The sequence below is a fragment of the Pungitius pungitius genome, chromosome 18 (genome assembly GCF_949316345.1).
Source record: "Pungitius pungitius chromosome 18, fPunPun2.1, whole genome shotgun sequence".
Lineage (NCBI taxonomy): Eukaryota > Metazoa > Chordata > Actinopteri > Perciformes > Gasterosteidae > Pungitius > Pungitius pungitius.
The window spans coordinates 6972606-6989857 of record NC_084917.1 but is presented as its reverse complement, the minus strand read 5'-3'; the positions used below and the strand labels follow the sequence as shown (position 1 = coordinate 6989857).

Below are 17252 nucleotides of genomic sequence, written 5' to 3'. Positions count from 1 at the left end.
ACGAGGATGTATGGCCTCTTTTGCAAGTTGGTTGTGACCTCCTCGGGGTCAGAGTGCACACTGGAGACACCGGGGGAAGATGTCTGCTTTGAGGAGGTGATATATTGGCCACCTGGAGTAAGTTATCTCCCTTTTCTCTGATGTCTGTGCCTGTGATGAACTGTCTGTGTGACGGTCTCAGCACACCGATTTAATGGCAACGGTACTCTGAAGTTAGCTGAAACATCCGTGCTAATTGGAAGACTTTATGCAGAGATACTTTTTTTTTTCTCTCTTGTTTTCCAAGAGGTTAAATTTCCCGGCAAACAATTATTTCAAAGCAAGGAAAGAAATTCTGTTTTGCTTTTATTTCCAGTTATTTCTTGAGAGAAATGGACATTCTGCTTTAACCTCTGAGATGTTATTAATGTTTTTCATAGCACATCATTTCAGATAAATGCTTCAACAGGGGAGAGAAGTACACACATAAGGCTACACATGAAAGGGACACATTGCATTCCACTCTCCAAGGTCACAAAGCACATTTCTTGGTAATGGCCAACTCTCGACTCGTCACCGACTCTTGTTCTACAACGATCCTTCAAGAACAGCTTTGCCTTTCAACTCTTCTTCTTTTGCTCTTGCATTCGTGTCGTACCCGTCACCTTACACTGATCATTCAAGTACGTTTGCCTTGGTTCAAGATAATTCTGCTCATCACTATTCCAGTGCTAGTGTGACCTGGTGATATACAAAAATAATGAATAAAATCACCTGTCATGTCCTTTCAATGCAGTAGCTTCCTGTTTATGCTGCCACTCAACAGGTTGAGGAGTGAAGCATTTAGGTCATTATAAATATTAATATGCTTCAGATGGGTTGTTTGTCTGCAAGAACAGATCAATAGAATATTAAACATTTACAATAATCAGTCCATTTATTATGGCTCAAGTTTTTTTTTTTTTTCTTAACTGACAATTACTGTCTAAATTAAAAAGAAATGACCGAAATCAGTGAAGAACAAGGAAAAGCTCCCACAAAAGCCTCAATGACAGTCAGACCGAAATATCAGCTGAGAATAAGCAAACAAAGGAAACCTAAATAAAAGCATTGAAGATTAAAAAACATCCATATCTGATGTGTGGGAATGTCAATGTCAGTTCAGCTCCTTCGTGTCATTAGCGTCGCCGTAGGAGCGACCGCAGTCCTGCTTCCTCTGTCGACATGGAAGACTTCACAGGAAGTGTCACAGACCACACGGACAGGGTTCATCTCAAGAGAGATGAAAAACACGATCAGCAAGGAGACACGCGAGCTGTCATCACTAATTCAGAGACTTTTTTGGAAAAGCGGACGTGCCAAAGATGCAGTGCCACCGACAGTGATGAGCAGTGACTGAAGTCTCTAATTCACTGTATGTAACTTATAACTGCTTCAAGGGTGTGTGTGTGTGTGTGTGTGTGTGTGTGACTGGTTTGAGCAACAGCATGTGGAATGTGTGGGGGGATGCAGATCAGATTTCGGGGTGACCTTAAATGTGTGCCCCTTAGCTGACACAGCAAGTACTTTTGTTGTGTGAGAGTGTGTGTGTGTGTGTGTGTGTGTGTGTGTGTGCGTGGGTGTGCAAGGAGACAAAGGGACAATGAGCTATGTTCACTCATGGGTTCAATAGATTTCTCTATTAATTAATTCGAATTACTCAACTTTTGATTTGATTGACCCAAACCGATTAAATTGTGTTTTTGTTGTTTTGTGTTATTGGATGTAGGGTATTTAACGCCTGGATGATTTTTTTACCGCCCTCTTATAAATGTAATGATTTAGCCAAGGAAGAAAAGCTCTTTGTTTGTTGAACCTTGGCTAAGCGTAACAAAGATGGCCTCTACTTAACTGTGAGACTCCTGCTGGCTTTACATCCTACGGCCTTTTTAATAGTCTGTGTAACACACAGTGTGACTGTAGTAAAAAGGGTTTTATATACCGAGTAAGACATACCCCCCCACCCCCCCCCCTCCCACACCCACACAAACTCTCTATGAACACAAATCGTATGTTTCCTAAAGTTCCTTATGCGTTTGCTTCATAAACGTGACAATCACACTCCCATCAAGGTTATAGCGAGCCTGTATTAAACAGAAAATAATCATACGTCTTGAAATAAATCAGGGATTTTGTCCTTAATGAGCCGTCCATGAGGTAAGGTCTGCTAGGAGAAAAATCAACAGGGAAATCATTCGTTGCATTTTCTTATATGATTTCTAAGGCTCACAGATTTGAACTTTACAGATCAGTCGAGGTTTAGTGTCACCTCTCCTCCTGCAACATCTCTCCTCGCAGTGACCTGCTTTGCTCACGTACCACTTTTGTATAGAATATAATAAAATAGAGCTTATGTGAACAGAATGCATATGAATGCATAAAATATTCAGTAAACAGGCCCAAAATAAACTCCGATGTAGGGGTCTAATTTAGGGATGTACACCGTGATGTGTACAAACCATGTATCTTTCTGTACTTGGCTTGACTCTGAGGATACACACACACACACAGACACACACACACACACACACACACACATATAGGTACGCACAGCACAAAGACCTCTTTCTGGTGCATAGTGTTATTCTAGTTCCAGACTTCATGCAGGTACATTGAGTCCTTAACAGCACGAATGCTTTCAACAGCCTATACTGTTCCTCACACATTCTGTGGATTGCATTGCCATGGTTACCTTGCCAAGCAGGCAGAAATATACGATTCAATAGACCCTTTGGAAATGACCGGAAATGCTGTTTGGGTCCTTTGATTTATTCTGTCTTTAATTTCCCCGAGGTGTATGTGTGTATGTACTTAAGTTTTGCCCCTCCGGCTTTCCTGAAGCCAGGAGAGTGACCAGATGTATTTGCCTGATGTGGTGCTAAGTCTCTCTCTCTCTCTCACTGGCTCCAGCCAACATGTTGGACACCATGCTACTGAAGAACGGGTGGAAGGGGGGATCGGAGCGGAAGGCAGCGGAGAGCAGCAGCGCCGCCCCGGTGTTGGCTCAGAACATGCTTCGCTGTCACTGCTACCACCACTGCCCCGAGGACTCTGTCAACAATACCTGCATGTACGGCGCAGCACACACACAAACACACACACAATTTAGTCTCAATGACCAGTGTTGATACTGGATTCATTCCGATTCAATAACTACTATTGCACCCCAACATCTTCTGTACGAGGATGAAGACAATGAGGAGATGTTTAACCATGTGGTGATGTGCGTGTGCATGTTGGCAGGACCGATGGCTATTGCTTCACCATGGTGGAGGAGGAGGAGGAGGTGGGCGTAGCAGTGCTCACTGCAGGTTGCCTGGGTCTTGCCGGCTTCGAGTTCCAGTGCAGAGTAAGTCAGATGTGTGTCCTTTTAAATCAGACACGTCTTCCAGCGCCAACTTTACCCACAGTGGGAAAATATTTGGTGTATCGTTGAATCTTCTCATTAGGAGTAATTATTCCATACCACTCTTCACCAGTTGTTGTAATGTGTGTGTGTGTGTCTTTGATAGGACACGTGGAATGCTCGTTTGAGGAGAGCCGTCAAGTGTTGCACGGATCAGGATTATTGCAACAGAGACTTGCATCCGACTCTTCCTCCACTCGTGACATCAGGTGAGACGCAGGCCCCCGTTTTTTAGAACTGGCTCATTCAGGCCCCGCTGGGCGGTGATGGGTACTGACAGTTTTAAACTGTTACAAACCACAGCGTGGTGCTGGAGTGAAAAGTAGCGCACTCTGATCTGGGGGGGCAGATAGAGAGAGAGAGAGAGGGGGGGGGGTCAGGTGAAACGGAGCCTGTGGGCTCGGTTGTTCTCTCACCCTGTAATGAAAAGGACAGCCTCTCCCCGGGGCCCGCTTGAGTTTCTTGCCCTGGGACGGATGTGAGATATCTGTCCATCTGTTACTCTGCAACACATCAACACACACACACACACATTCCTCCCCCCCCCCCCCCCGCCCCGTCTCTCTCACTCTCTCTCGTTCCCTTTCACTTTCATACAAACTCACCATTACACTTCCACACAGACTCACGCACTCTGATTTGACCTTCAAGAAAACAGCGACAAACAAAATAGCCGAGTCAGTTGCAGGGATTTTAAAAGTTGTTCATTATTTTTAGGCGATCAATTCATACAGCTAGGATAACACTCTTCTTACCGTCTCTAACACTTAGTTGAGAAACATTCCAATCTCAAGGAAAAGGGTTGAAACAACTTTATTCAGGGGTAAGACCAAAGTCATCCACTGTGTTTCCTCCTCCTTTCCACTGGATGGCCCTTTTGTGTGTGTGTGTGTGTGTGTGTGTGTGGTTTCTGTGCACACCCCGGGGCGTTTGAGTGCCTGATTGGCAGGAGCGCAGCAGAAAGTCTAGAGTCCCAGAGCTGCTTCGGGCCTCTTGGGGTCTCTGCAGCGCTGTCAGCGTGACAACCGATCCGTGGAGTTCAGGAAGGGGACGTGATCGATCACACGCTGGGAGAGTGGGGGTCGCGGGGAAGGATGAGAGGGGCCGGAGGGGGAAAAGGAGCTTATTCATGCCAATTCATATTTGAAAGATGTCGGAGATGAACAACAGATTTGTATACATTAACTCCAAATCCAAAGACTTCTTACTTCACTCACTCACTCTACTTAAAATAATAAAAATGACATTAAATTGTTGTGAATATGTCTCCCCCTTTGTGTAGATTACGTTGACAGCAGCATCCAGTACATGGCTCTCTTCATTTCAATCACAGTTTGCAGCATCATCCTTGGCCTCGTCCTGGTTTTCTGCTGCTTTAGGTAAGATTTGAGAAGAGATCTCATGCATGTATCAACACATGCACACTCCTGACGTGTGGACAGACTATACTAGGACCTTTTTGTGTCATGATATACTATTAACATTCATTTTTCACATTATTGAAATTACTATTACTTTGTTATTTAGCCTTTCATGATTTCATCAGGAGATACTAAATATCTCATGGCAATTTAGTGACATATTGCTATGACCATTTTATGTCAATGTAAGGGGTTTACATCTCGAATGTTATGGATTACACAGACTTTAAGACAGAGGTAAACAAAGTCAGTCCTTTTCCGCCAATAAAACCACTACTTTTTAGTAGGTCAACGTAATTAGGATGGCATACTTTATTTAAATTTTTTTATTTTTATCATCAACTCGCTTAAGACTTTTTTTATTTCAAATTAATTGACAAGTAATAGAATATATTTTATTGACATTTTAATGGCATACTATCCATATTTTTATGATGTTATACTACTACAACACTGGCATCAAACATTTCCTCCCCTTGTTACGGCAGATATAAGCGGCAGGAATCCCGGCCGCGCTACAGTATCGACCTGGAGCAGGAGGAGACCTACATCCCCCCCGGAGAGTCCCTGAAGGACCTGATGGAGCATTCTCGCAGCATCGGCTCTGGATCGGGGTCAGGACTCCCTCTACTGGTAAGACGAAACAAGTGCACAACTCGCTCAGCAGCAAAACGCAGTAACAAAGGACTGCAATGTCTCACGTTTTCTCCTTTGGACTTTGGCTGATATGTCTGAAATCAGAATGATTTCAAATCCTTTCTTTAGAATAATTTGGTGGTTATTATGTGCAGCTGTACTTTACTACATTAAGACACAAGGCTCCTTTCGTGGGAGCGCAACTAATACAAAAAGGCAAAAGGAAAGCGCGTATTCCCCATGCAAATAAGTTGTTACAACGATGACGTTCTATTAATCAATACACATTAGAAGGCAGTAGGTATGATTAAACCACGCATTCTTTCTTTTAATGATCTGACAGGTGCAGCGAACAATCGCCAAACAGATTCAGATGGTTAAGCAGATTGGAAAAGGGCGATACGGAGAGGTCTGGATGGGCAAGTGGAGAGAGGAGAGAGTGGCTGTTAAGGTCTTCTTCACCACGGAAGAAGACAGCTGGTTCAGAGAGACTGAAATATATCAGACCTTCCTGATGAGACATGAAAATATCCTGGGTAAGGTGATATAAGAGGGACACAAAGTAAAAGGGACTTGTGTATCGCGTTGCTTTCTACGTGCAAACACCTGTGCTCCCTTCTGACCAACCCCCAGGATTCATAGCGGCGGATATTAAAGGAACCGGCTCGTGGACTCAGCTCTACTTAATCACAGACTACCACGAGAACGGCTCTTTGTACGACTACCTCAAGTCCAACACCTTAGACGTCAAGGCTCTGCTGAAACTGGCCTACTCCTCCATATCGGGCCTCTGCCACCTGCACACTGAGATCTACGGCACACAGGGGAAACCAGCCATCGCACACCGGGACCTGAAGAGTAAAAACATCTTGGTAAAAAAGAACGGATTCTGCTGTATCGCGGACCTCGGACTGGCTGTCAAGTTTAACAGGTACCACATTTTTGGACATTCGTTTGAATAGTTTCAGGAGCTCAGAGGTTTGTTGAATTATTTTAATGTACTTCCTGTTTCCTGGCTCTCTGGCAGTGACACCGACGAGGTGGATATCCCTCCCAACCTACGCGTTGGTACGAAGCGCTATATGCCCCCTGAGGTGCTGGAGGAGACCCTGAACAAGACCCAGTCCTTCATAATGGCCGACATGTACAGTTTTGGCCTCATCGTTTGGGAGATGGCCCGACGCTGCATTTCAGGAGGTCAAGAAAAAGAAAGAAATCATACGGAACATTTTATTACACATGAACTCACTTAAGAACAAAAAAGTAAAAGCATACAGATAAAAGCATATCAACATATCACCCCCATTAACATACAATACACTCTTCTTCTTTTTTTTACTTCTACAATCTAAAACATGTCTAGATGATTTTTAAATGATGTTTTTTTTCTGAAGGCATTGTGGAGGAGTATCAGCTGCCCTACCATGACCTCGTGCCCACGGATCCATCCTATGAGGACATGAGAGAAGTTGTCTGTATTAAGAAACAAAGACCTTCATTTGCTAACCGTTGGACGAGTGATGAGGTATTTTTAATGTTATCCTTTACCCACGTTTTGAACAATGCATAGTTAAAGACTTTTAAGTCTTTATATGTAGTAATGGCTTTGCTAACGTTTACTGAAGTATCCATGCATGTTGTATAAAAGCTATGCCATTTGTTTCAACTTGCACATGTTTCTGTTCTTACGTTCATGTACTTCATGTCCTCAGTGCTTGCGGCAGATGGGGAAACTGATGTCCGAGTGTTGGGCTCACAACCCGACCTGTCGCCTCACCGCCCTCAGGGTGAAGAAGACTCTGGCCAAAATGTTGGAGACCCAAGACATCAAATTGTGACAGAATGTTGAGAGAGACGCTCTCGTCACCGGAGACCTGTCACTGCCGCTGGCACAGCGCCACTTACACTGGCTGATGGAAAAAGGACGGTGAGAGATAGGAGAAAGGAAGCCGAGCGATAGAAATGATAGTGGACAGGGAGCCCGGAAAGATGAGGCAAAAGATTTATTTTCTGCCAGGGCAGACGTGTGCGCTGCCTCGGCCTCCGAGCCAGTTCCCCGGGTTTTGCTTTCTGTGAAAGCTGAGTGGTCGTCAGGTCCAATCCGCAGACAGGGACCGCGGCGGCGGCGGCAGAGGAGCGCTGGAACCCGAACGGCTTGCTCTCTAACCAGAGGAAGCCTCTGCTCCAGCCTTTTAAAGCCATATGTGCAGTCTTTTGTACTGTCACAGCTGTCTCACGTTTCTTTTGTGGTACTCGGTCACTGTCGTGACTGTCGTCCATCAAAAGAAACGTCTAATTCATGATCAGCGACCTCATGTTCAGTTATATTATTGATGTTATTGTTATTATAATTATTACAGAAATAAAGTAAGACCAAAATAATGAGAAAACATGTCCAGCAAAGCAGAGATTTCGTAATAATGTTCATGCACATTTAGATCAATGTTAATAAAACAATCTTGGCACAAAAACACTTGATGAATTTGGGAATTATTAATTTTCCTTCAGAACTCGCTCCCTCGTTGTCTATCCCACTAACAATTCATTTGTATATAATTTAGCTGACATCTATTGATGGCATGGCTGGATGTTAAAATGTATAGTTGATGATTTATCTGTGTCCAGAATATGTTCCACTCACTTTTACCACTGTGGCATGTGCCTTATTTAATCTGTACATATGTGACTGATGAGTGTATGAGTGGATCTGGATAACATTCCCAAATAAAATGGCTATGCATCTCAATGGCTTGTCTATTTATGTCAAACATATATACCGCAATGCAAACAAATGCTTGTGTTATGTTCAGAAAAAGATCTTTAGATTTTTTTCTTAATGATAATATTGATTCCCGAGGGCATTGTGGAGGATTATCTCGACCTTGTGACCACCCATGTTATGAGTACATGAGTCACTTGGGGCCACCAGGGACCCCAATAATATGTAATCTCCTCCACATGTATCACTGCAGTCCAAAGTGTCATTTAAATGAGCCATCACAGTGGTTTAGTTGAAACTTCAAATGGTAAAAAAAAGATGATGAATTGAAGCAGTCCTCCTTGTGTTTAGAGAGCTAGGTAAAAAGAAACATGTACTAATCTTCAAAATGTTTTATATTTTTTATATAAGAGTCCAGAAAGATGCTCTCATCACTACTAGACTTGTCACTGCCACAGCGCCACTTACACCAGGCAACAGAAAGGGGGGGTAACTATGAAATATTTGTCAAAGGCAACGATGCGTATGGATGACGGACACAACAGTCTCTACAGGGAGTCTAAAATAAGAGTGGTAAAAGGTTTATTACGTCACGAGGGATCTGACCTCCCTTTGTCTGAGACCAAGTATTCAGGTTTTCCTTTTTGTATTCCTTTTATATCCATTATATATATATATATATATATATATATATATATATATATATATATATCCATTTTATTAAATACTAAAACAAAACCTGTACATAAATGACTTGTCAAAGATGGATTTTGGAATTATGTTTGCCTTTCAGAGTTGCTCTCCCTTATTGTCTATTTTTCCCTCATATATTGTTAACTATTTTCTTGCTGATTGTTAAATGTGTTTTAATCTAATTATCCTGACGACGATCCCACTGAGGCAAGTTCCTAATTTGATCCAAACATGTGATTAACTGTGAGTATATAAAAGAACTATACTATACTAAAAGCTTGCCTGTTTACGTTGAACTGAAACAAATGAGATCCTCATGCTCCGTTTTCAATGTTGCATATAAATATAATTTATTATTAAGTCTTAAAAATTCTTTCTTACACTTTGTACAATAACTTGACAGATGAAATGCAAGCAGTTGAGAGGAACATCATGAATGGCAGAAACAGACAGGCTACATTCTCACTATACATAATAATAACCGTGAAGCTGAAGAACAACCAGGGAATGCAAAAGGCTGAGAATGTTGAGATTGTTTCATAAAGATGCAAAGTTTGCATAGACGCTTTTACAATAACTGGGACAACTGCCATTAAAAAAACAAAATAAAACCAAGAGCCAAACAAGAACACTTGGTCACAGTCACAAGTGCTGCTGCATCAAGGGAACGTTAGCAGACAACTAGCAGATATTTTGATGAAATCATTCCGTGTCCTCAAAACACCGATGGCTTATGTCAGTCATGTTCAAATTCAGAAGTCTGAAGAGTCTGTACTCAGAAATGATGGATGACAGTAGTTCAGTTCTGGACAAAATAATTGATACTTTCTATATGATGTGTGATAGTTTGATGACCACCCTCTATTTGACCTCATACACTGTATGTCAATTATTTGGTACAAAGCAGTTGCATTGGTCCTACAAAAATATACTTATTTATTCCCCTTTGTAAAGTATCTGCTTCTCTGATTGGTTTCTTTAACGTAGATGATTTCATCTTGAACAACATACGAATCGTCAACATTAATCATGTATTTTATTTGGCATGGGAATATTATCTCGACCGCCCTTTATTTAGGGGTTGGAAAACGTATGTAATTAGCCAAATGACCCAATAATAAACATGCAAAGAAAATAAAAATCTGAACCAATGCAACTTATCAAAAAGATCTAAAAAATAATCACATATAAGAAACACACATAATTGAAAATCATTAATTATACATGACATGAATAAAAAGTATTAAAAGTAGTTACGACAGCAAGGCTAAATTTGTAAGATGGTTACGTTATTGATTTCCCTCTGTACATATAAAGGAGTCCTTCCTGCAAGGGTCCACCTGGAGGTGCTATGGTACAGTCAGACATAATGGAACTGGGAACAAAATGCGCGGACACAGAAAAATATTCCTTTACAGGCAGCATAAAATACAAAAAAAGATATGTATAAATAGGCATATTATTAAATACTATGTTAACACAGGACACATACCCATCCGTAATGTTGCTATGGAGACTGTTTTGTGGAGAGTGAGAGGGATTCCGAGCAGTGTTTTCTTTGCTCCTTTGACCTTAGCATCTCACTTCTCAGACACTTGTCTGAGGCGAGCGCATCATCATCCGCACACACGCAGTCTGTCCGGATAACCGGACAGCTGTTTCCAAGGAAACAAGAGCCAAATATATCAAGTCGTTGTACCAGAAAGAGAGAGAGAGAGAGAGAGAGAGAGAGAGAGAGAGAGAGAGAGAGAGAGAGAGAAATTACAGAAATTCTTGTTTACCCTCTAAGTTTTTACACCCTTTTTGCCAAGGTTTAACTGGGTCATAGCTGAGTAGACCTCACGCTTTCTTTTTTCTTCTCTCGCTGTGCACGCTTCCACACACAGTACCTTGGAGTGTGTGTCTGCATTCGTCATCTTGGACGCCAAAATGACTCGCCTGCTTTTTTGGCATCCACCGCTCACATTTCATTTTCGGGTCTACTTCTTCCCTGGAATGTCGCAATCGATGGTGGGCGGCTTTCAGTGTTCAGTCGCTGCAGGAACAAGGCTGTCGTGGCGCCCCATCTCCTCCAGAACCTGGGCCAGGCGACCCAGGTTGCCATCGGGAAAATGCTGGGCCTCCCACAGGTCCAGGATCACTCCCGTAGGACTGGATTTGGTGGCAAAGTAGTTAAGGTACCTGAGGGAATGATTGTGACAAAGAGGGAGATGGATGGAAGAAAAAAGGAACAAATGGGAAGGTCATGGCTAGAATGCATTATAAGCACATTGAGATGGTAGAAAGTATTTAAAGACTTCTATATTAATGCAGGACAACTTAAGAGACTTAAGTGCAATAATGCTTGATCCCTTTATACGACAGTGATTGAAGAATCTGATTCATGAGTCTCTCATTCTAACTCCCGGGATACGTCATAATAACTTATAGATTTTAGTTTTCCATTTACTGAAATTCAATAATTATTCATACAAATATTAAGCATTTATAACATGGTATATCATGACTTAAGTAAAGTGACAACTACATAAGGCTATAAGCAACTACATGATAAACCGACTCAATTATAATGACTTATTATGAGCAGTATTATCAAACCGCTGGGAAGGATTCACAATGATTATCAAATCATTTAAAGTTATTAGTTTGAATTGTGCTGGATTTTTACATGAAAAATTCCATTACACACTCCATCATTGGTCGTCATTCTACAGCTGCTGCCTGTGATAAGCCCCCCCCCCCCCCCCCCCGCTGAGCTGGGACTTGGACACACACTGTATCTCCATCACACACACACACACACACGCGATCATCAAAGACACATGGGTGACGTCTTGAGAGGAGAAGTGTCTTCGTATCTCGATCTCTCTCTGCGTCTGTCTGAGTTTAGTCAAACTCAATTAATCTCAATTCGGCAGATGCTTATCACAATGAGTCACACTGCCTCAGAAGAACTTACATTTTGTTCCCGCTGTTATCTTGTTGCCCAATTCTAGTGAAAATAAATCATTTGGCTGCTAAAATTGCACATTACCAACTTGAGAAATAGCGAGATTGTCTTTTTTTTCTATTTCATTTTCCCTTGAAAAAAGGCCAGATTGTGACCATTAGGACTCTCAATCTTAAAGTCACTCCTCTTCTCTCTCAGGCAGCCTTGTTCCTCCCCGCCCACCTGTCAAGGTTAAGTTTGTGCGCCAACATCCTCCAATCGTTTCCCCTGGTCTGTGGTGCGTCCAGACTGCCACACAACTTCTGTCTGATGGAGACTGGGATGCGGAAGGCATTGGGCCCCACCAGTGTGGTGATGTTACTGGCAGGGTCCAGCAGGGACGTGTCAATACTCTGGGAATCCTGCACGGAGAGAGAGAGGGAGAGAGGGAGAGAGAGAGAGATTGAAGGAGGGACACAGAATGGTGCAGTATGTGCATCATTTAACGTCACGTTCCACAAAATGAACCCTAATGTATCTCAATATCGACCCGCTGCACAGAAACATTCTGTTTCAAGGTTGTATAAAATCTTTGCATTTTTTCTTTTTTTTATTGTCATTAATTTATTGATGGCAGTGACGGATTCTAAATGCATTGCATGTGGAGGATTACATTTCTGGAAGGTCTGGCTAAAGGAACCAGAGACAAATGAAGAAAGGTCAAGGAGGGCTGCAGCCCTGGACTGCATGTACTGTAATTCATCTCATTACAGAGCACAAAGCCACAGTGCGCCCGCCATCCCTCAAGCTCTATCCTCCTGGCCAGATGGCCTTTGTGAAACAAGTGCAGCACGACCGGAGGGTGATTATCCCCCCCTGTGCTCTACACTGGCCTGTCGGGACTATATGGAGGCCGTAGGGTCGAGACTTCACGTCTCACACCCTGCCAGTCTTTTTGTGAACTCTGCAAAAGTAGGACGCAGTAGAGAGGGTAGATTCATTCAAGTATCTCTCACAACGTAGAGGGAAGGAAACCATAATCTACATTACACACAGTTTATTTCATTCATATGAGGTATAGTTAACCCGATTGAGAAGGTCCCGTCTCTAGTTACAGTATGTGTCAAACCGAGCACAACAAACCGCATGCATTTTTGTTATTCATGATGAAGCTGAATGCCGTTTTATATGCAGGGTTTACGGGGACAAACAGGGAGGCTGACAACACAACAGCGTTACAGCTGAAAGGAGAATTTCCGCCGGTGCAAAGCTCACCTCTGACAGCGTGGTGTCCAACTGAAAGATCTGTCCTTCTCCCTCCACCTGGCGCACGCATATCTTGCAGGCCAGGTCCACAGTGATGGCAGAGAACCGCTCCAGGGTGAAGCAACAGTGGAGGTTTCTCTGCGAGCCGCACCACACCTGCTGAAAGGGGAGCTCCTGCGGAGGGGACGAGGTCCAGTCAGCTGTCGGCGAGCGTCTCTAAAGCAGTTTGTTGTCCTTCGCTGAAAAGGCGCATGAACGACTTTACCTGGTACTTGGCGAGCAGTTTGCTCTTCCACAGCGTGTGGGGCACGTCGTGGATGGAAAGTCTCAGGTTGTGGGTGCTGTCCTTGAAGTTGAGCGTCTTTGGCTCGTCCAACAACTTCCCGCCCATTTGCTTCTCCATCTGTAGGACTTCCTGAAAACACCAACACGCCCCCCCCCTTTGAAACCACGTGGACGTGACACATGCCGGGCTACTATTGAGTCACTGTAAACTGTTGTTTGCTACAGCAGTTTCTTATGAACGCTTTCATGGTAATCCAGCGATGATGGTACATTCATCGCTGTCCCTCCGGGCTTTAAGAAGCTCGATCAGGACGAGCCATCTGCAACAAACTTCTATGCCTTTGCGGCAGGATCCCGATCGCTGTTCATTACCCGCCCCCAAACTTAATAACCGTGTTTAATATCCCCGCTCAGTAGAATAATCCGTCCTTATCTCCCCACCGTGTAGGTAGGATGGAAGTATCAAACAGAGGGAGACAACAGCAGAGCAGAGGGACAAAGGTGTCGGCAGCTACACCCTTCTAGGAGCAGCATGCTTTACAAATGCATGTTGTGACACACGGATACAATGACTTCTCCTTCCGCCTCCCAAAGCTCATCTGCCGTTTATGCCCGCACACACACACACACACACACACACAAACAAAACATTTCCTTTCTGCTACATGACCTTTTGCAGCCACGGAGACCGAGGAACGGCTCCAGGCGTGCAGCCGGCTGCGCGCTCACCTTGAGGGAGTCCTGTGTGTCGTCCAGGCAGTAGACCCTGATGTGATATTCCATGGCGGGGCAGGTGACGGGCCCGAAGATGGCGAGTTTGAGGCGCTTGGTTGTTGAAGCGCTGAGAGACTGGCCCACTAAGCAGGAGGTGCCGAGTGTCTCGGTCAGGATGTGGCAGGACTCGTCGTCCATTTGGATGTAGCACGGCGTGGTGAAGTTCTCCTCTCCCACCACCACCACGTCCTACGCGTGCAAAGGGAAAACCAAACACGTAGAAATAAGGGTTTCACAATGTAAAAATAGATCGTTAAAGCATTCATAATGCTATAAATCCGACCCTGTTGACTTTTTTTCCATTATCGTCATATTACTAATGATTAAATTCTTCCAGGGAACTTGTTTGTGGCACAGTGGTCATTTTCAAACGTTTAATTAGCTAATAGCTAAACACAGATTTTAATAAATTCACAAGACTTACTCTGATTGGTCGAGTTTTGAAATCTGGTACGGACAAACTTTGGCCAAGTAGCTACTTTGACATTTTTACATCACAAGAAAAATTTCATTACCCCATTTTTTTCCCTGAGAAACTTTATTTACTAATATAGGCCTTTGAAGTGGGAATTTAAATTTGAACATTCAAATGGGTTGAGGTCTCACGACTCGCGTCAGATGACTGACATGTAAAAATACAATTTACAGCGGGTGAATTATTATAACTATTTCAATCAAAAGGAGGAGTAAGGCAGCAATTTCCATTGAACCGCGAAGACAGTTAGAGCTGAGACGAGGATAGTGATGAGATGGGATGATTGTCAATTTATTCAAACAGTTTGGATACTGCTGCTGAACTGAAAGTCGTACAACGTGGAATCAAAGGGAAAACGTCCCTGGACAAAGAAGACACCACATCAATGTCTACCACAGAATGGACCAAAACACCGGCTTGCATCGGCTCATTTCAATTAATGGTAAATAGACTTGTACTTGTACAGCTCTTTTCAAGTCTTCAGACCACTTAAAGTGCATGAAGTGTCATCATTCACCAATTCGCACACATTCATGCACTGATGGTAAGGGGCTGCCATGCAAGGTGCAATCAGGACTTTAACCCATTATGCAGCGCACACATTGACAGGCAGCATTCATCCCATCATTTGGTGTGAAGCCCATCCATTTCATCCCATGCTCCACGCTGGAATGGAGCATGGTCATTCCCATGAGATCAATTCTGATAAATTTAGGCCAGCCCAGGAAGTGAAATGATGATTTTCAGTTGTGGCCTCAAACGGTTTAAGGAGGTTTGAGGAGGGGGGGTCACGGCTTTTCACACAAGCTGTGCCCTTTAAAGAAGTGTCTATTACTTATGTGCAACACCCTGTCATAGCGTGTGTGAGGTCATAGAAGACTTTTCTGGACCCTTTGTAGCTGACCCCCGTAATGGCACTGATATGACCACCCGCCCCCCCCCCCCCCCCCCCCCTTCTCTCTCTAATCCAAACACTCCTGTGAGCAGCACATTGGCTTTAACTCAGCCTATTATGAGAGACAGAAGAGGAATTACAGTATTTTATTGTGAGCTAGGCCGTTTAACAGCAGCATTATGGCTGATCATTAGACTCTTCAACTGCTCCTAAGGGATGGCACTGGGATTCCTTATAGGGGGGTAATTAGAACACACAGTGGAAACGTAGGCTTTTGCTTCATACATATGTGTGCAGGCGCAAACACAATTATTCACAGAGCATTCATAATTCACAAATTTGTGACTGCATTCATCCGCAGGGATTTTTTTTGTCTTTGAGGCGTGGGAGGACGGATCTTTGCAGGAGATTTACTGAAGCAGAAAGCCCCCACGTGTTCCTCATTACATAACTGATATACATGTATATGTATGTATGCACACCTTTCTAGATATATGTGACTCTACACTCACCGGCCACTTTATTAGGTACACCTGTCCAACTGCTTGTTAACACTTAATTTCTAAGCAGCCAATCACATGGCGGCAACTCAGTGCATTTAGGCATGTAGACATTGTCAAGACAATCTCCTGCAGTTCAAACCGAGCATCAGTATGGGGAAGAAAGGTGATTTGAGTGACTTTGAACGTGGCATGATTGTTGGTGCCAGAAGGGCTGGTCTGAGTATTTCAGAAACTGCTAATCTACTGGGATTTTCACGCACAACCATCTCTAGGGTTTACAGAGAATGGTCCGAAAAAGAAAAAACATCCAGTGAGCGGCAGTTCTGTGGGCGGAAATGCCTTGTTGATGCCAGAGGTCAGAGGAGAATGGCCAGACTGGTTCGAGCTGATAGAAGGGCAACAGTGACTCAAATAACCACCCGTTACAACCAAGGTGGGCATAAGAGCATCTCTGAACGCACAGTACGTCGAACTTTGAGGCAGATGGGCTACAGCAGCAGAAGACCACACCGGGTGCCACTCCTTTCAGCTAAGAACAGGAAACTGAGGCTACAATTTGCACAAGCTCATCGAAATTGGACAATAGAAGATTGGAAAAACGTTGCCTGGTCTGATGAGTCTCGATTTCTGCTGCGACATTCGGATGGTAGGGTCAGAATTTGGCGTCTACAACATGAAAGCATGGATCCATCCTGCCTTGTATCAACGGTTCAGGCTGGTGGTGGTGGTGTCATGGTGTGGGGAATATTTTCTTGGCACTCTTTGGGCCCCTTGGTACCAATTGAGCATCGTTGCAACGCCACAGCCTACCTGAGTATTGTTGCTGACCATGTCCATCCCTTTATGACCACAATGTACCCAACTTCTGATGGCTACTTTCAGCAGGATAATGCGCCATGTCATAAAGCTGGAATCATCTCAGACTGGTTTCTTGAACATGACAATGAGTTCGCTGTACTCAAATGGCCTCCACAATCACCAGATCTCAATCCAATAGAGCATCTTTGGGATGTGGTGGAACGGGAGATTCGCATCATGGATGTGCAGCCGACAAATCTGCGGCAACTGTGTGATGCCATCATGTCAATATGGACCAAACTCCCTGAGGAATGCTTCCAGCACCTTGTTGAATCTATGCCACGAAGAATTGAGGCAGTTCTGAAGGCAAAAGGGGGTCTAACCCGTTACTAGCATGGGGTACCTAATAAAGTGGCCGGTAAGTGTATATACAC

The 17252-nt window shown here is 43.7% G+C and overlaps 2 protein-coding genes across 5 annotated transcripts in view; one reads left to right on the top strand and one right to left on the bottom strand.

Annotated features, from left to right (window-relative positions):
* Positions 1–8317, top strand: part of bmpr1bb (bone morphogenetic protein receptor, type IBb) — a 35524-nt gene extending 27207 nt beyond the window's left edge. For both annotated transcript variants that reach the window (XM_037485463.2, XM_037485464.2), the window contains 10 exons: positions 2929–3088; positions 3262–3367; positions 3531–3633; positions 4707–4803; positions 5334–5478; positions 5825–6017; positions 6115–6412; positions 6509–6678; positions 6876–7006; positions 7194–8317. In XM_037485463.2, the coding sequence (XP_037341360.1) occupies positions 2929–3088; positions 3262–3367; positions 3531–3633; positions 4707–4803; positions 5334–5478; positions 5825–6017; positions 6115–6412; positions 6509–6678; positions 6876–7006; positions 7194–7319 (1529 nt within the window). In that variant the 3' untranslated portion in view covers positions 7320–8317. The remainder of the gene's footprint in view (positions 1–2928; positions 3089–3261; positions 3368–3530; positions 3634–4706; positions 4804–5333; positions 5479–5824; positions 6018–6114; positions 6413–6508; positions 6679–6875; positions 7007–7193) is intronic.
* Positions 8318–9026: 709 nt separating this feature from the next.
* Positions 9027–17252, bottom strand: part of unc5cb (unc-5 netrin receptor Cb) — a 104231-nt gene continuing 96005 nt past the window's right edge. For 2 of the 3 annotated variants that reach the window (XM_037484191.2, XM_037484192.2), the window contains 5 exons: positions 14103–14336; positions 13354–13503; positions 13098–13262; positions 12066–12244; positions 9027–11074 (listed from right to left, as the gene is read on the bottom strand). In XM_037484191.2, the coding sequence (XP_037340088.1) occupies positions 10915–11074; positions 12066–12244; positions 13098–13262; positions 13354–13503; positions 14103–14336 (888 nt within the window). In that variant the 3' untranslated portion in view covers positions 9027–10914. The remainder of the gene's footprint in view (positions 11075–12065; positions 12245–13097; positions 13263–13353; positions 13504–14102; positions 14337–17252) is intronic. The other variant, XM_037484193.2, reaches the window with a different exon arrangement.